At 46.9% G+C, this 20,541-nt stretch overlaps 1 protein-coding gene across 3 annotated transcripts in view; it reads left to right on the plus strand.

Moving 5' to 3' along the window:
- Window positions 1–19,884, plus strand: part of LOC141129492 (uncharacterized) — a 101,232-nt gene extending 81,348 nt beyond the window's left edge. For all 3 annotated transcript variants that reach the window (XM_073617550.1, XM_073617549.1, XM_073617548.1), the window contains exons 7-10: window positions 3,407–3,460; window positions 9,869–9,940; window positions 12,820–12,882; window positions 14,795–19,884. In XM_073617550.1, coding sequence (XP_073473651.1) covers window positions 3,407–3,460; window positions 9,869–9,940; window positions 12,820–12,851 — 158 coding nt within the window. In that variant the 3' untranslated portion in view covers window positions 12,852–12,882; window positions 14,795–19,884. The remainder of the gene's footprint in view (window positions 1–3,406; window positions 3,461–9,868; window positions 9,941–12,819; window positions 12,883–14,794) is intronic.
- The last annotated feature ends 657 nt before the right edge of the window (window positions 19,885–20,541 follow it).

Genomic DNA, 20,541 nt, shown 5'->3' on the forward strand with positions numbered 1-20,541 from the left:
GTCTTCAGGTAGCTTTAGGTGCACACTGTGCAGAGGACACAGTACACTAACTGTAAATACTGTAGCTGCCTGCTTGTGGTACTAATAGGATCAGAAGATCACCACCAATTTTCTTCAGGTAGCTTTAGGTGCACACTGTGCAGAGGACGCAGTACACTAACTGTAAATACTGCAGCTGCCTGCGGTACTAATAGGATCAGAAGAACACCACCAATCTTCTTCAGGTAGCTTTAGGTGCACACTGTGCAGAGGACGCATTACACTAACTGTAAATACTGTAGCTGCCTGAAGTACTAATAGGATCAGAAGAACACCACCAATTTTCTTCAGGTAGCTTTAGGTGCACCCTGTGCAGAGGACGCACTACACTAACTGTAAATACTGCAGCTGCCTGCGGTACTAATAGGATTAGAAGAACACCACCAATTTTCTTCAGGTAGCTTTAGGTGCACACTGTGCAGAGGACACTACACTAACTGTAAATACTGCAGCTGCCTGCGGTACTAATAGGATCAGAAGAACACCACCAATTTTCTTCAGGTAGCTTTAGGTGAACACTGTGCAATGGACGCACTACACTAACTGTAAATACTGCAGCTGCCTGTGGTACTAATAGGATCAGAAGAACACCCCCAATTTTCTTCAGGTAGCTTTAGGTGTACACTGTGCAGAGGACGCACTACACTAACTGTAAATACTGCAACTGCCTGCGGTACTAATAGGATCAGAAGAACACCACTAATTTTCTTCAGGTAGCTTTAGGTGCACACTGTGCAGAAGACGCACTACACTAACTGTAAATACTGCAGCTGCCTGCGGTACTAATAGGATCAGAAGAACACCACTCATTTTCTTCAGGTAGCTTTAGGTGCACACTGTGCAGAGGATACACTACACTAACTGTAAATACTGCAGCTGCCTGCGGTACTAATAGGTTCAGAAGAACACCACCAATTTTCTTCAGGTAGCTTTAGGTGCACACTGTGCAGAGGATACACTACACTAACTGTAAATACTGTAGCTGCCTGCGGTACTAATAGGATTAGAAGAACACCACCAATTTTCTTCAGGTAGCTTTAGGTGCACACAGGAACAGGAACGGATCTAGCTAAACTGAATACAGTATATATATATATATATATATATATATATATATATATATATATATACACAACACCTAGGATGCATAGATATACACAATACACTGTAAGTGCAGCTAACTGACTCGCCTGCCTACTCTATCTAACTTAAATCAAATGACACTGTCTCGTTGTCTATCTCTCCGCCGCAACACACTACACAAGGCTGCCATGCAGGCGGCCTTATATAGTGTGGGGCGAGTACTAAACCCCCTGAGCCAAAGTCACACTGGCTTTGGGCAATTACGACTCTCTGTACAGACGGCGCTGTGATTGGCCAAGCATGTGGGTCATAGTGCATGCTTGGCCAATCATCAGACAGCAATGCACTGCGATGCCGCAGTGAATTATGGGCCTTAACGAGCCACTCAAATTTGGCGCTAACGGCCCATATCGTTGGAAATTCGACAAACGGGCGAACATGCGATGTTCGAGTCGAACGTGGGTTCGACTCGAACTCGAAGCTCATCCCTAGCCACCACGCCATCAATGTCACTTACAATTCTTTTTCCTCTTTTCATCTTCGTTTCTCCGGTGGGGCCCCCCCAAGGTTCTGTCCTTGGACCTCTCCTATTTTCAATATACACCTTCTCCCTGGTTCAGGTAATAGCCTCCCAAGGTTTCCAATACATTTATAGGCTGACGACACCCAAATCTGTCTCTATACATCTCAGCTCACTCCTTCAGTTTCCTCACGTACCACTCATTTACCAACAGACATATCAGCCTGGATGTCACACCACTTCCTCAAACTCAATTTATCCACAACCAAGCTCATAATATTTCCTCCCCCACGTGCCCCTTCCCCTGACTTCTCTCTTAAAGTGGTTGTATCCTCCTCTTGCACATTTTAACCTACAGGTAAGCCTATAATAAGGCTTACCTGTAGTTAAAATGAATATCTCCTAAAATTTATACGTTTTAGGAGATTTTCTCCTTGCATGCAGCTGTTGACGTCAGCGGTGCATGCGCCCTGAAGGTCCAGTGGATGGTGCCGGAAAATCAGAGCTTCTTGCCAGAATAGAGGACTCCCGCACATGCGTGGGAGTGACGTCATTGCAGCTTAGGCCACTCACAGCGCCAGAGCCATGAAAGCCAGAAGAAACGCCAAGGGAACATGTCAGCTCCCTCAGCAGTGACCAGGAGGCGGTGTGGGCGCTTCGTTCTAAGGTAAGTGTTTTATAATGAGCTAGTAGGCGTTGCATGCTAGCTCATTATGCCTTTGCCTTACAGGTTTTTTTTTTTTTTTTGGTCAGGGCATACAACCACTTTAAGACTGATGGCACAACTAACAACCCGTCCCCCCCATGCCAGGGTGCTAGGTGTAGTCCTGGACTATCCTTTTGACCCCACATCCAATCACTGTCCAAAGCTTTCCGCCTCAACCTCCACAACATCTCCAAAATAAGTCCCTTCCTAACCAATGACACCACAAAGCTTCTAACTCACTACCTGGTCATCTCCCACCTCAACTACTGCAACTCTCTCCTCATTGGATAACCTTTACGTGGGCTATACCCCCTTCAGTTCCCCGTGAATGCTGCAGCCAGGCTCATCCACCTTGCCAGCCATTCAGTGTCTTCCAATCCTCTCTGCCAATCCCTTCATTGGCTTCCACTCACCCCAAAAAATGTAAAAAATACTAACAATAACTTACAAAGCCATCCACAACTCTGCCCCCAGCTACCTCACTACCCTGGTCTCAAAATACCAACCTAATCGTTCTCTTTGTTCCTCCCAAGACGGCCTGCTCTCAAGCTTCCTCGTCACCTCCTCCCATGCTCACCTCCAGGACTTCTCCCATCCTCTGGAACTCCCTACCCCAATCTGTCTGGCTGTCTCCTATTCTGTCTGCTTTTAGATGATCCCTGAAAATCCTTACCTTCAGAGAGGCATATTCTGCCTCCAGCTAACAACTGTACTCTTATTTTCTTCATCAGCTCATCCCCCAGTTATTACCATTTTGTATCACTTGACCTTCCTTCCAAGATTGTAAGCTCTAACGAGCAGGGTTCTCTGATCCCTCCTGTATTAAAGTGTATTGTAATTGTACTGTCTGCCCTTATGTGCTATATAAACCCTGTATAATACTAATAATAATAATAATAAGTTAATCAAAATATGCCACTGGTTCCATGCCTAAATCAGTGTCATCATATAGGGTACATTGTACTGTATGTCTGGGGTGTTTTGTTCTTTAGAATGGCACATTACAGATCAATTTGTATGTCAATTATCCTAATGTTTATCGTTATATTATTTTCTAGGAAACTGGAAGAAAGGGCTCGATAACCTTGTCCATGCTGTCCTCCCCCTCACTGGTGAGCCAATTCTTCCTCCTCCTCTTCTTCCTCTTCCTCCTCTTCTTCCTCTTCCTCTGACTTTTCAGGTGCTTAATGTATGCAGGAGGGAGTTCATAGTTTATGCCCATAGCTCAGCCTGAAGGGGTGGGGCACGATGGGGGACTCTTGTTTACACTGACACCGATGGGGCACTCTTTTTCCCACTGACACCAATGATGGGGCACTATTCCTCCCACTGATACCAATGATAGGGCACTATTCCTCCTACTCACACTAATAAAAGGGCACTATTCCCCCCACCAATGCCAATAATGAGACACTATTCCTCCCACTGAAACAAATGATGGGGCACTATTTCCCCCACTGACTCAAGTGATGGGGTACTATTCCTACCACTGACACTAATGATGAGGCACTATTCCTCCCATTGACACTAATGATGGGGCACAATTCCTCCCACTCGCACCAAAGATGGGGCACTATTCTTCCCACTGACACCAAGGATGGGGCACTATTCTTCCCACTAACACCAATGATGGGGAACTATTTTTCCCACTGACACCAATGATGGGGCACTATTCCTCCTGTTGATACCAATGATGGGGCACTATTGATCTTTTATTGAAAAGAATCAAGCAAACAATTTTATACAAAAGTAAAAAACAAAACCATAGTACAAAACGTCAACAGAAATCAAAGGAATACATATCCATGTTCAGAATATATACAATATATACATAATCCACTACCAACACATTTTTAGAAAACTATTTACATAAAGCAGCAGAGAGGGCCTAAGAGGCACAACCCATCACCTATGTACGCAGCCATTTATCAAAAATTAATCATAAAATAAAAAATCTACGGTGATAAGAGACAGACAGCCACACCCGGGAAAGAGACTCCTGGAAGTCAGGGAGGCTTAAAACCCCTCCACGCCTTCAACCAAGCCCCCCGACTCCGCTTGTCTTTCTCAAGATCCAGAATCTTCCCTACCTCATGCAAAATGTCATACACCACCACCTGAACAGGAAGGATTTTATGCCGAATGCAGAACTGACCCCGTGCGTTCCAGGTGAAATAACGGACTACTAGGCTAACTAGAAAAAGTGTATCCAAACAAAAAACCCCACCAGTATTGAATGCTCCATACACCCACTCAGCATAACCCAGCCTGGAGAGGAAAGGAACACAGAGGGCCCGCCCCACCTGTTTGTACACCTCTATGTTAAAAGGGCAATGAAGCAGAAAATGGTCCATATTCTCCTCCTCACCTGCACACTCCTCCCGAGGACAGCTACGATCCATCCCACTGCGGAATTTCAAATTGTCCTGAACATAAAGCCTCCCATGGAAGCACAACCAGGCAGATCCCTAAATTTAAAGGGGACTCTATCCAAATTAACCCTGCCCTCAAAACTGGGCCTGGGAAATCCTTTAAGGCCAGTGGGTCATGAAAGACTTCGCTCAAGGGTCGACTCATAAGGACTTTCCTCTGAACCATTCTGAGATGTTCAGCTGACAATTGCCACTGCCGCAGTAACTTCAGGCACGGAGCGACATAGGCTGGTGGCTGATCCCGATGACCCCCTAGATTCTTCACTTGGCCACCTTCTTCCCAAAGTCGTAGAAAAGGCCTAAGCCAAGTTCTAAATATGATTACCCATCCAAGAGTTTCCACTGCAAGCATATTACCAATGTTAAACTTGAGAAAAAGCAGCGAAAAGAAAAGAACTGGGTTGACCATACGCCATTCTCCCTCTTTGATAGATAAGTAACATTCCTCTTGATGGGGTTCAGTCTGTTCCCCCACAGCATTTGGAAGAACACACTACTGATCCTAGCACAGAGAGACACAGGCAAGATGCAGACAAAGCTTGCATACAAGAAGATCGGAATCAGGTAAGTCTTAATCAGATCAACCCTCTCCCTCAGAGATAACTTCCATCTCTTCCAGCTGACCACCTTAGTATTGGCAATTTTTAGTCTGCCTTCCCAGTTTTTGAGGTCATAATCGCTGGGTCCAAATTCAATGCAGAGTATCTTAATTTTTTCTTGGGGCACCGGAAAGGTGTCCGGGAGATCAAACCCCTCACCTTCCTTTCCCATCCAGAAAACTTCACTCTTTTCCTGATTGATTTTGGAGCCCGATGCTTCGGAGTAACGTGATGTCAGAGAAACCAGCTCCTCCGCTTCATCTGTCCCAGTGACAAACACCAACACATCGTTCGCATAGGCAACAACCCTCAATGGCGGCTCACCCGGGCGCCCCACTGGTACCCCACACAACATGCCGCTCTCTAGCCTCCTGATTAAGTAGTCGATTGCAAACACATAGAGCAGGGGACTCAGGGGACAACCCTGGCACACCCCAGAGCTAACCTCAACCATTAATGAGAGGAAAACTTTCTGCCCCCTATACCAGACTTTCAAACATGCAACAAAACTGCCCGGCAGACCGTACTTACTAACAAGCAACCACAGGTACTCATGGTTAACACATTCAAAAGCTTTTGCCTGATCCAATGTCAGCAAATACTTTCCCCAGCCTGCTGCCCTACACTGCTCCAAGGCCTCCCGAACAGCTAAAACCGCTGTGAAGGTGCTCCTACCCTGGATCGAACAGTGCTGATGGTGAGAAAGCAGACTCTGCTACTGACGATAGGCGCCAGAAAAATATCTTTGCCAGCACCTTTCTATCAACATTGAGAAGGCTGATGGGGTGCCAATTCTCAATCATCAAAGGATCTTTACCTTTTGAAACAAGAATCACAGCTGAGTGCCTCATGGAAGGCGAAGCACCCCCTCAGCAAGGCAACTGTTAAAAACCTCTACCAAATGTGGGGCCAGAATAGACTTAAAAGCTTTGTAAAACTCAGCCGTCAAGCCATCCGGTCCAGGTGACTTTTTGATGGCAAGCCGTTCAATTGCCCTCATTGCCTTCAACTGTGATCTCCTCTGTCAAATTCATCAATGGGACATCTCCATCATTTAGACCTGGAGTAGAGTCCAAAAAACTTTCCATCCTGTGACGGCAAAGCTCTTTCCTCCCAAGAAGGTCAGCATAAAAGGACCTCATGACCTCCAGGATCCCTGACCTTGACTTTGTCAAGGAATCTGTACTATCCTAAAGAACAACAATCGTTTTAACAGCTACACCTTGTTTGCAGTTCTGGTAAGGGTCAGGCGAGTGGTACTTCCCATAGTCCCTCTCCAGAACCAAAGAGGCATGCCGGTCATATTGACACTTCCTGAGAAGGAGTTTCACTTCGAAGATTGCCCCAGGATCTCCTCCTCTCGAGACAAGAATTCCTCCGCTTCCTCCGCAAATGTTGGTAGGTCATTTATTTATTAAACTGTTTTCTATTGGCTAGCCCCCTGAAGAATCCAGTGATCCTCTTTTTGGTCAGCTCTCACCACTCATCCTTGCTGCTATAAAAGTCCAGGATGGTCATCTGTGCCTGAAAGAATTCCTCAAAGGATTGTCTAACATGTTCTTCCTTGACTAGAGTCGAATTCAATCTCCAGATGCCCTTGCCCCTCTGAGGGGTGTCTGAAGCATTCAGGACCACAGATAGCATACAGTGATCAGAGAACTCTACTGCCTGCACAACTAGGGGCGAGAAAGCAGATCTATCCTACTCTGACTACTACCTCGATGAAAGGTGAACCCAGTGTCATCCGAGAGGTGCTTAATGTGCACTTCCACAAGACCAGCATCCCTAACCATACTATTTAAAAAAACACTATCATATCCCAGCCTGTCCTTGAAGTCCTTCCTGTCCTTGGGCCTAGTTACTGTATAAAAGTCACCTCCAAATACCACTTGCCGGGATGTAAAAAGAAACGATTGTTCCTTGTAAAAAGGCATTCCCTGTGCCACTTTGTGAGCGGCCCATAAACATTAATTAGGCACAGGTCCTGCCCTCCCACAAGGACATCTAAGACCATACATCTCCCAATCTCCACCTCAATAACCCGCCGGACAGTTACCATGCCGGTTTTAAACAACACCGCCACATCGCTGTAAGGCTCGGCCGCAAGAGACCAGTAAGATGGACCATACCTCCATTCTCTCTTGGCCCTATGAATCTCTGCCAAGGAGGTGAGCCTAGTCTCTTGAAAAAATTAAATTGTCACCACTTTTAACGGAGGGGGAAACTGCTATTTGGATTAGTTGGTGAATTGCTTCTTATATCGCCTCTGCTGCTCATCACCAGAAGCCTCTCTCTTTGTTGAGGCCTCTTCCATCTCCATTTATGAATCTGAACTTTGCTCCGAAGAAGCCCCAGATGAGGAAATATCTAACTTAGAGGCCCTATGATGGTTGGAGACAGGCACTGGAGCTTCCCGTCCCCGTTCCGTCCTCATCGCCTGCTTCTTCTGCCTCCCAACCTTCCTTCTCTCCTCCAGGTACTGCAGGTCAGCTTCAGAGATGCTCTCATCTCTTACTTCACAGAAGACTTCTTTACAGAGGAAGAAGAAGCACCCTTTTTAGTACTCTTTACCACTCCTGGTGGGGGAGGACTTTCTTTAAGTCAGACTTAGGAGGGGAAGACTCATGGGGGCTGACTGACTCAAGGGGGAACAGACTTAGAAGGTTCTGACACAAAAGGAGTGGGTACAGTAGGCTGGGGGGACACAGAGACAGACACAGAAGGAATACTTACAGACACAGAAGGGGTGGCCACAGGAACGGGGGAGGGATCCTGAACACGACCAGGGGAGTCGGTCACCGCAGAGGAGGATGACACACCAGGGGCCTTACCCTCCAACCTGTCCAGCCTCAACAAGTCATCTATTACCTCCTTCTCCATATTGTGCCAAGCTTCAGGACATCTGCTATAGGGGTGGCCAAGGCGCAGGCACAGGTTGCACCTGATCATCTGGGTGCAGTCCTTGGCCATATGACCCTGACCCTGACACACTGAACATATCAAGGCTGAATAGGAGGAGATCAAATTCCTATTTCTCCCCAGCGGTGACACAGCTTCGGCTGACCAGGGTAGAAAATAGTCATCCCTTCCCTTCCTATAAAAGCTGAGGAGGGCAGATCATGGACAACATTCTCATCCCTGGCCAAGCTGACAATTACCGACCAACCCCCAGTCTAGATGCTACGTTCATCAAGGATTTTATCGGACTTAATCAAAACCTCACCATAATTCCTTAACCAGACCTCTAGGTCCCGAGCAGGAACACTCTCATTAGTGAGTATGATGGTTATCTTTTTCACTGTTGACCTCTGTGAAACTGCAACTGGGGCCAGACTTTCCCATTTGGGCCTTGACCTGCACTGAGCCTCATATCACTCCCAGAATAGGTCAAGACCCTCTGGCCTGGTGAAGCTATTAGTATATTCCTGGCTCCCAGCTACATGTATTAGGGCATAGAGGTCGTTTTCCCCAAAACCCATCTCCAAAATCATATCCACCACCGCACGCCATGCTGGAGGGATTGCACCAACTTCCCATTTAAGAATAACTACATTTTGTCTCGGACCCCCAGCAGAAGCCAGAGACTCAAGACCAGATCCTGGGGTGCTCAAAGTGGTAGGCCGCAGGGGGAAAACCCACTATTCCTCCCACTGATACCAATGATGGGGTACTATTCCTCCCACTGATACCAATGATGGGGTACTATTCCTACCACTGATACCAATGATAGGGCACTATTCCTCCCACTGACAACATTGATTGGACACTATTCCTCCCACTGACACCAATGAGGGGGCACTATTCCTCCCACTGACACCAATGATGGGGCACTATTACTCCCACTGACACCAATGAGGGGGCACTATTCCACCCACTGACACCAATGATGGGACACTATTCCACCCACTGACACCAATGATGGGACACTATTCCTTGTACTTATATCAACATTGGGGCACTATTCCTTCTACTAATGCCAGGACATTTTTTACTCCCACTGGTCACACTCTGGCCTCCCTAAATTCGGGAGGACAATAAACTGACCCTTTGTTTGGAAAGTTTGGAGACCCCCTCTAATAGAGTCTACTAGACTTCCAGCAGTCACTATAAGGCAGGATAAGTCTCTCTAAGGCCAGTGTGATCCACCATTCTGCAGCTTCAGGCCAAATGATCGTAAAGGTTACATTGTTATACTGATACATCAAGTAACTGGAGAACATCTATGGGTATAAAAAGGCCTCCGATAAGATGCAATCAATAAAAGACCAACGGAATTTAAGTCACCAATTCACTTGAGTATAGTCCATCATTTCCCTACACTTATACGATTGTCATTGGAAAGGAATGTGTCTGTTTGGTCCATAAGAACCAATAAGAACAGCTAGTGCATGTTGGAAGATGTCTCCTGTGATTGGCTATTCTGCTCCCTCCTGGATGAAGTATGTATTATTACCTATTATCTGATATCTCTTCTTTATAACACTTTCAGGAAAAATGTTTGGAGAAACGGATGATGCTGAAAAAGGAGAACGCTTGAGTTCAATGGATGAGAAATCAGAAGGTGGGTTGGTGGGGGGGGGGGAGCATTTGGAGGTGGGGAGGATTTGTGTTTGGAGGGGAAATTTGAGGGGTAGAGGATTTGTGCTAGGAGGAGGTTCTTTTGGGGGGGGGGATTTGGGGAGAGATAATTTGTCCTGGGAGGAGGGGGATTTCAATGGGGGGGGATTTGTACTGGGGGTGGGGGGAATGCTTATGCTTAGGGGGTAAGCATGCAGATCAGTGCTTTTTTTTTATGGGGGGGAGGCAATCTTTGTGGACGCATCATCCTCATAGATTTTTTATTTTTTTTTGGGGGGGGGGGGAATTTGTCTCTGGAGCACATTTGTGAGAGCGTCTCAAGGTAAGAATGAATGGACAGCCTGTGATAATCCCCATCAACCAAGGTGATTCTCTCTTTCAGGTAATTAGGATATAATTTTGAGATAATAAAAGAGAGATCCTGATTGGCTACAGGCAGTTGTTTCCTCATACACTTTCATAAATGAGGGCAGTTGTGGGACACATTTAATAATATATTTGTCTCAGCCAATGGTAAAGAATATACTGTAGGTGATCTACTGTATTTGCAAAGCCTGCCTGACTCTTCCTCTCGGAAGGGCTTCAAACCATGTGTGTTCCCATCACACCTCCCCAACCACTAGGGGGCCCTACTTCTATTTACTGCTTTACCCAATGTCATTACAATCTGTATATCTGAGGTCTCCCCCCCAATAGGAGGAGATGATACCACTACATGTAACCTCTACCTATGAGTGTCATTCTCGAACGCACTAATAGGCTTTGGCATCAAGCACTGGATTCTGGGGCTTCTGCCTAATGTGAGTCACCTCCATGGTGAGAAGAACAGAGCGCTGACACCCACAGACAGGACTCACCTTCAGCTCTGTCTGGTGGGGTGGAGGGCCTGGATATCTGATCTTCATCTTCTGTGCAACAGAGATTCCGGTGACATCATTGCCTACACAACCTCTTCACCTCAGTAGACAAGGCTTTACATTCTATACAGAGCTCCTTTGTACATGGTGCAGTCCATTATATACAGTACACCCAGTGGCGGCCTGTCCATAAGGAGCGCAGGGGATGCCGTACCCCTAATCTATGCGCCCGGCCCCTAGTCTACATGCAGGGCGTCGAACGCATGGATTTCAATGTTTTTTTTTTCTTTTGAAGCACATGGTTAGAGCCTGAGGCTATTGTTTTCCAGATTCTCCTCCCGGCCAATCAGGAAGCTTAAGACCCGAATGGCCGAGAGGAGAATCTGTCGCATTGGCCGCCAAAGAGGAAGCCTCTGAGGAGGAGGAGATGCAGGGTGAAGCCACCGTGAAGCCTCCGAGGAGGAGAAGACGCTGGAAGGAGGCGGAGCTGCCCGTGACCTAGATTGGGTAAGTGCGGGGCTGGTGGGCGGACCAACAAATGATGGGGGGGCGGGTGACGGGTGGTTTGTTTGCCGCCCACCCCAAAACAAAATGGCGCACAAGCCGCCACTGGGTATACTACATTGCTACACTCTGAAGATTGTAGATTTGGCTGAACTAGATGGACTTGTGTCTTTTTTCAACCAGACTATGTAGATTGTGTTGTACACAATATACACCATGCCACTTGTAACTAATGTACACTGTGCTGTACATTATATACACCACCATTGGCAGCTCATGCACTGTGGGCGCACAGGCGCTGCCCCCCCATTTATGCGCCGGACACCGGCTGCATGGATTCCTATTGTGGGGTGAGAGGGGGTGGTATTTTTTGAAGCACCTGATTAGAGCCAGAAGCTCTAATAGGCTTCAAAATAGGGTGGACTTGGGGTGCAGAGAGTGCACCCTGATTCCACCCAATTGTGTGACCATAGCGAATTAATTTTCGCTATTTTCACACTAACCTTCCTCCCCGCCAATCAGGAGGTAGGACGTCAGACCTGCTTCCTGATTGGCCAAAGCGCCAGGCCACCTTATTGGATGCCTGGCACTTAGGAAGAGGAGCAAGGAGACTCGTGCTGGAGCAGAGGTTGCCGCCGCTCGGCCAGAGCCGCAATCCGCGCTCGTGGGGAGAATGCTGCCAGAGCCGCAAACCCCATGAGTGGGGGAGGGGTGGTGGGCACAGTGGCTGAATTTGATGGGCACAATGGTTGCATTTGATGGAGCACAGTGGCTGCATTTGATGGAGCACAGTGGCTGCATTTGATGGGGCACAAATGGCTGTGTTTGATGGGCACAGTGGCTGCATTTGATGGGCATAGGTGGCTGCATTTTATGCGCCCAGTGGCTGCGTTTGATGGGCACAGTGGCTGCATTTCATGGGCACAAATTGCTGCATATGATGGGCACAGTGGCTGCAATTGATGGGCACAGTGGCTGCATTTGATGAGCACAGTGAGGCTGCAATTGATGGAGGGGGGGCAGTATTTTACAGTTTGTCTGCGCCCCCCCCAAAAATGTTGAGCACCAGCCGCCACTGTACACCACACTATTACACTCTGTACACTGTGCTGTACATCACAAATTCCACACTGTTCCACTCTGCACTCTGTACTGTCCAATAGTCCATTATCTACTCAACACTATTTCACTCTTCATACTGTGCTATAGATGGTATATTCCACCTTGCTCTACTCTGAACGCTGTGTTGTACATTGTATACTTCACACTACTCCACTCTGTACACTATGCTGTATATTATACTTATGTACTTTTATGCATAGACCCAGCTTTACAATACAGTATATACTCTTCCACTTTTTGTCCCTCCATTACCTCAAACTCACCAATCATCAGATTTAGTTGATCCTTCTCACACTTCTGCTGGTATATTTAGGTAAAAACCTCTATGCACACTGTGCTATTTACTAACATTTCTTCTTTCTTTTACTTGAACTTTTAGGAGAAAACAGGGATGGAGTAGAGAAAGAGTAGATGGTCAATTTGTCGGAGCAGAGAGCAAAAGGTGAGTGCCGGGGGGGAGGTAGGTTATTGGAGAGCCCATATTTGTTGCCTTATCCTCCCTTTGCAGTCTGAGAATATGATTGGCTGCTCTGTGGCAGCACAGACCACTCAAAACACTTCTTCCCATTAGACACCTTTATAAATAAAACCAGTTCGGAGACAGATTTATCTCAACCTGTTAAACTTTTTGGTGGAGCCTACAAAAAATATATGTGAGCCCATCTAACCCCTCCCAGCTTTCAGTATACTGGTTTCCAGTCATGGCTTCCAAATGGTGCTGGGAACTACATTAGGAGAAAGGATGTTGAGCAGTAATAGAATCCCTAAAATAGACATGTGCCAAGGCCTTAAACATTCACCCCTTCCTGCCAATTCCAAACAAGCAGTAAATAGGCTATAAAAAAGGCCCTCACTGACCTCTGTAGCCATCAGGAACTCTGGAGCAATTCATTCACAACAGAAGCAGTGGGGATGCCAACGTCTGGGTTCAGTAATTTGCTTTCCTCTTCCTATGCTCCCACTCTGAGATTCTAATTACAGATTAGAGAGCTGGAAGTCACTGCTGGGAAGTGGGAGTAAAACCATCTAGTGATAGAAATGAATGATGGGTGAGAGGTCATGTCTTGTGTCTCCTCAGAGAGTTGGTGAATGAGAGAAACCAAGTAGACAATTTCATGGTTCCTCCAGCCTAGGGTAGTATAATAGACTCAGGTGTTCCTGTGTTCCTCAGGTCCCTCTGTAAGGAACCACTGAATTGTTCAGCTGAGTGGTTCAGGTCCTGTTGCCACCTTTGTGGTAATATATTGTGCTGCATTCCATGGTCTCCATGTGCATTTAGTCTAAGTTGGGTAGCAAATACCTGACTCCACTCACAAGCTGATAACGATATGAGAGACCACCACCTGAGTATTGAAATTGAGAATTTCTGTTGTTTATTTGGTTGCAATAAGAAGCTCAGTAAAGAGTTCAACAGTTGATGACAACCATGTACACTGATTACTCAGGCACCATTAAAGAATATCTACCTGACAGGAATGTTAATACTTCGGGGAGGAAAGGAGAGGTTAAAACTCTGGCTGCAGAGAGGTTCAGAGTAAAGCGAGAATCAGGGCCATCTACGAAGAAGCAGGGACCAGGCAAACAGGGGTGAAGGTGACCAGATCTGGCTACCTTCCCATTATAAAATGTTGAGTTCCTCCTCAGAAGATCTATAGAGAGTAACAGATGTGTGACATGCTATCTATGTGGTGGGGCCCACTACAGAGAGGTCCAGAGTAGAGAGAAGGTCAGGGTCACCTACGAAGCAGCAGGGACAAAGCAACCAGGGATGAAGGTGACAAGATCTGGCTACCTTCTCATTAGAAAATGCTGAGTCCATCCTCGGGAGATCTTGAGTGAGTAGCAGGTGAGTTACATGTTGTCCATGTGGTGAGGTAAGGATAGAGCGATGGGGAACCCATGGACTACAGAGAGGTCCAGAGTAGGGAGAGGGTTGGGGCCACCTATGAAGCAGCATAGACCCAACATTCCAGGGGTGAAGGTGACCAGGTCTGGCTATTTTCTCATTAGAAAATGTTGAGTTCCTCCAGATGTGTGACATGCAGTCCATGTGTGTGCTGAGGCAAGGATAGAGCAGTGAGGACCCTGTGGACTACTTGGGTCCTGTATCAGAGAAGAAGCACATAAGGTTGGAATCACATAAAAGGTAGTGGGACAAAATACTTTGTGCAGTTACCGCCTAAGCAAGTCTTTCCCTGTCCTGTATAGATACCTCAGGAAAGGTATCTGTAGTCAATGACTGAGATGACAGTTTCAGATCCCCAGCAAGGCCAGAAGGTTCCTTCCAGTGCTGGGATAGTCTGATAATTGCTGCTCAGTATGAAATATAACTTTTATTTTTTGTTTCTCCTTAGCGATGTGACATCTCCCAGAATTACAGCAATATCCTCATTTCACAGCCTGAAAGACGAACCCCCTGATATGACATCACTGTAGATATGTACTCCTCCAGGATCTTCTGTCCTGTGATGAATCTCCATTATAATTCCCGATATCTGGCACCAATCTCAGAGACCAAACCCACCAAGAACCTGGAAAATTGCTTCACAGCTCTATTATGACACAGTATTATCCCCCTATCTAGCACTGTGTGTTTGTATATATACTGTATCTTCTCCCTGTATACTGTGTATCCCTGTATATATCTCCTCCCTATATACTTCTCCGAGTGTATCTCCTCTCTATTTATTTCCCACTACATACACACCAATCAGCCATATCATTATGACCACCCACTATAACCCATCGTGGCATTGACTCCAGTAGACCTCTGAAGGTACGCTGTGGTATCTGGCACCAAGCTGTCAGTAGCAGATCCTTTAAGTCCTGTAAGCTAAGAGGTGGGGCCTCCATGGATCAGACTTGTTTTTCTAGCACATCCCACAGATGCTCGATTGTATTGAGATCTGGAGAATTTGGTTGCCAAGTCAACACCTCAAACTTGTTTTTGTGTTCCTCAAACCATTCTTGAATTCATCAGACCAGGCCACCTTCTTCCATTGCTTTGGGGTCCAGTTCTGATGCTCACTTGCCCATTGTAGGCTTCTTTGGCTGTGGACACAGGTCAGCATGGGCACCCTGACTGGTCTGTGGCAACCCAGCCCCCATACACAACAAACTGCGATGCTCTGTGTGTTCTGACACCTTTTTATCACAACCAGCATTCACATTTGGAGAAATGTGGGCTACAGTAGCTCTTCTATTGGACTACATGGGCCAACCTTCGCTGCTCATGAATGAGCCTTGGCCACCGATGACCCTGTCACCGGTTTTCCTTCCTTGGACAACTTTTTGTAGGGCCTGGCCACTGCAGACTGGAAACATCCCACAAGAGCTGCAGTTTTGGAGTTGCTCTGACACAGTCATCTAGACATTACAATTTGGCTCTGGTCAAAGTCCTCAAATTCTTACACTCCATTTCTGCTTTCATCACATCAACTTCAGGGACAACATGTTCACTTGCTGCCTAATATATCCCACCCACTTTCAGATGCCATTGTTACGAGATAATCAAAGTTTTTTACTTAACCTGTCAGTCACTGGCATAGCATCAGGGGTCGCACTAGACAGGAGGAGCAGTAGGGAAACATATACAGGAACAAAACCTCTCCATTTTACTCCTGCTGGAGCTGAAAACCAGATTCTGCTCCTCTCCCTCCCACCGGCATTCAGTGCCTGCAGGAAGAAAATGGAGGGGATCTCTGTCCTGATATTTCATCAAAGCCCCCCAACAGGGCTCCTAAAAAAACTGTAAAAAGTAAAAAAAAATAAAATAAAAATGGTAAAAAATTATACAATTAAAATATACTGAAACCATCCACTGCCCTACTGAAACCGTCCACTGATCTACTGACACCATCCTCTGCCCTACTGACACCGTCCACTGCATTACTGACACCGTCCACTGCTCTACTGACACCTCCCACTGCTCTACTGACAACGTCCACTGCACTACTGACACCGTCCTCTGCCCTACTGACACTTCCCACTGCTCTACTGACACCGTCCACTGCTCTACTGACACCGTCCACTGCTCTACTGACATCGTCCTCTGCTCTACTGACACCTCCCACTGCTCTACTGACACCGTCCTCTGCTCTACTGACACCGTCCACTGCACTACTGACACCGTCCACTGCACTACTGACACCGTCCACTGCACTACTGACACCATCCACTGCCCTACTGACACCGTCCACTGCACTACTGACACCATCCACTGCCCTACTGACACCGTCCACTGCTCTACTGACACCATCCACTGCCCTACTGACACCGTCCACTGCACTACTGACACCGTCCACTGCTCTACTGACACCGTCCACTGCTCTACTGACACCGTCCAATGCCCTACTGACACCATCCACTGCCCTACTGACACCGTCCACTGCTCTACTGACACCGTCCACTGCACTACTGACACCGTCCTCTGCCCTACTGACACCTCCCACTGCTCTACTGACACCGTCCACTGCTCTACTGACACCGTCCTCTGCTCTACTGACACCTCCCACTGCTCTACTGACACCGTCCTCTGCTCTACTGACACCGTACTCTGCCCTACTGACACCGTACTCTGCTCTACTGACACCGTCCACTGCTCTACTGACACCGTCCACTGCTCTACTGACACCGTCCACTGCACTACTGACACCATCCACTGCCCTACTGACACCGTCCACTGCTCTACTGACACCATCCACTGCCCTACTGACACCGTCCACTGCACTACTGACACCATCCACTGCTCTACTGACACCGTCCACTGCCCTACTGACACCGTCCACTGCTCTACTGACACCATCCACTGCTCTACTGACACCATCCACTGCTCTACTGACACCATCCACTGCCCTACTGACACCGTCCACTGCTCTACTGACACCATCCACTGCTCTACTGACACCATCCTCTGCCCTACTGACACCGTCCACTGCCCTACTGACACCGTCCACTGCTCTACTGACACCGTCCACTGCCCTACTGACACCGTCCACTGCTCTACTGACACCATCCACTGCTCTACTGACACCGTCCTCTGCTCTACTGACACCATTCTCTGCCCTACTGACACCGTCCACTGCTCTACTGACACCGTCCACTGCTCTACTGACACCATCCTCTGCCCTACTGACACCGTCCACTGCTCTACTGACACCATCCACTGCTCTACTGACACCGTCCACTGCTCTACTGACAACATCCTCTGCTCTACTGACACCATCCACTGCTCTACTGTCACCGTCCTCTGCCCTACTGACACCGTCCACTGCCCTACTGACACCATCCACTGCTCTACTGTCACCGTCCTCTGCCCTACTGACACCATCCACTCCTCTACTGACACCATCCACTGCTCTACTGACACCATCCACTGCTCTACTGACTCTGGAGAAGAGACGCTTGAGAGGGGATATGATTTCAATTTACAAATACCGTACTGGTGACCCCACAATAGGGAGAAAACTTTTTGGTTCAAGGGAGTTTAACAAGACACGTGGCCATTCACTAAAATTAGAAGAAAAGAGGTTTAACCTTAAACTACGTAGAGGGTTCTTTACTGTAAGAGCGGCAAGGATGTGGAATTCCCTTCCACAGGCGGTGGTCTCAGCGGGGGAGTATCGATGGTTTCAAGAAACTATTAGATAAGCACCTGAATGACCACAACATACAGGGATATACAATGTAATACTGACATATAATCACACACATAGGTTGGACTTGATGGACTTGTGTCTTTTTTCAACCTCACCTACTATGTAACTATGTAACCATGCCACGTTCAAAGTCACTTAAATCCCCTTTCTTCCCCATTCTGATGCTCAGTTTGAACTTCAGCAAGTCGTCTTCACCACGTCTAGATGTCTAAATGCATTGAGTGGCTGCCATGTGATTGGCTGATTTGCAATTTATGTTACCAAGCAATTGAGCAGGTTTACCTAATAAAGTGTCCGGCGGGTGTAAATACCTCCTCTCCAGCTCACATGTAAGGCCTCCTATATTCTTCCTCTCTATCTTTCTACATATGGCCCCCTATATACCTTCTCCCTCCTCCCTATATACCTCTTCCCTCCTCCCGATATACCTCCTCCCTCCCTCCTATATACCTTCTCCCTCCTCCCTCTATACCTCCTCCCTTCCTCCTATATACTTTCTCCCTTCCTCCTATATACCTTCTCCCTCCTCCCTATATACCTCCTCCCTACCTCCTAAATACCTTCTCCCTCCCTCCTATATACCTCTTCCCTCCTCCCAATATACCTCCTCCCTCCCTCCTATATACCTTCTCCCTCCTCCCTCTATACCTCCTCCCTATATACCTCCTCCCTATATACCTCCTCCAACCCTCCTATATACCTCCTCCCTCCCTCCTATATACCTTCTCCCTTCCTCCTATATACCTTCTCCCTCCTCCCTATATACCTCCTCCCTATATACCTCCTCCAACCCTCCTATATACCTCCTCCCTCCCTCCTATATACCTTCTCCCTCCCTCCTATATACCTTCTCCCTCTCTCCTATATACCTTCTCCCTCCCTCCTATATACCTTCTCCCTCCTCCCTATATACCTCCTCCCTCCTATATACCTCCTCCCTCCCTCCTATATACCTTCTCCCTCCCTCCTATATACCTTCTCCCTCCTCCCTATATACCTTCTCCCTCCCTCCTATATACCTCCTCCCTATATACCTTCTCCCTCATCCCTATATACCTTCTCCCTCCCTCCTATATACCTCCTCCCTATATACCTCCTCCCTCCCTCCTATATACCTCCTCCCTCCTCCCTATATACCTTCTCCCTCCCTGCTATATACCTCCTCCCTATAGACCTCCTTCCTCCCTCCTATATACCTCCTCCCTCCATCGTATATACCTCCTCCCTCCCTCGTATATACCTCCTCACTCCCTCCTATATACCTTCTCCCTCCTATATACCTTCTCCCTCCCTCCTATATACCTCCTCCCTATATACCTCCTCCCTCCCTCCTATATACCTTCTCCCTCCCTCCTATATACCTCCTCTCTCCTCCCTATATACCTCCTCCCTCCCTCCTATATACCTCCTCCCTCCTCCCTATATACCTTCTCCCTCCCTCCTATATACCTCCTCCCTATATACCTTCTCCCTCCCTCCTATATACCTCCTCCCTCTTCCCTATATACATTCTCCCTCCTATATACCTCCTCTCCTACTACAGCGCTGCAAGAAAGATATCCTTCCTTACTGCCTATTGTCACTCTTACACACTTTGTGTCTCTTTATAACTTTTTTAGACTTTTTTTTATTATTTTGTTTAATATTTTGGATTTTTCAAATGGTCTTTTGTGCTACATCTGGTGTCACTATACCTACGGAGGGTTCTGGTAAACTTTATTATAAATAAACTGATGTTTTATATAATTTTTTTTTTGCAAATAAATATTAATAAATAATAAAACATTTTTAGGGCACTTCTATTATACTTAAAAAAATATTGATTATTAGTATTGACTTCTTAATGGGCCGGTGTCGCCTGGCGTTTCTTTTTCTTTAAAAGGGTTTGCATTCCCATACAAGTCAATAGAGATGCAAAATCCGCTGAAGGCAGGTCAGAGGGAGGTCAACTGCAGGTCAAATGCACCTATCAAAAGGTTCAAACTGTTTCCATTGACATAAGCCCAAAGCGCATCAGCACAGGTTTTAAAGTGGTATTAAGCCCCCCAAAACAAAAGTGTCATATATTGCAGCTTACAAATCATTAGATGTGGCTTCTGCATTTTTTTTTTTAGGCTCTTCCCCTCTGTTTTCACCTGGCAATCTGGCCATTAACACACCTCCTGTATTGGAGCGCCCCCCAATCTGGATGAAAGAGCAACAGAGACATCTTTGGACAGCAGCATTATCAGTCTGGGGGGAGGGGGGGAGTGTTAGATGGACTAGAAGATTTAGATACACTAATACATTGAAGACAAGCTCCAGCTCATACTTTATAATCACAGAAAAACAGTATTTACTACTTTGGGGGATAAAAGTTTTACATAAATAAATAAAACCTGATCATTGTAAGCACCTGTGCCAGTGGTAAATGTTTTGTCTCATCCCTGTAAACTGCTACATTT

This window comes from Aquarana catesbeiana, linkage group LG02 (assembly GCF_042186555.1).
Source record: "Aquarana catesbeiana isolate 2022-GZ linkage group LG02, ASM4218655v1, whole genome shotgun sequence".
NCBI classification, from domain to species: domain Eukaryota; kingdom Metazoa; phylum Chordata; class Amphibia; order Anura; family Ranidae; genus Aquarana; species Aquarana catesbeiana.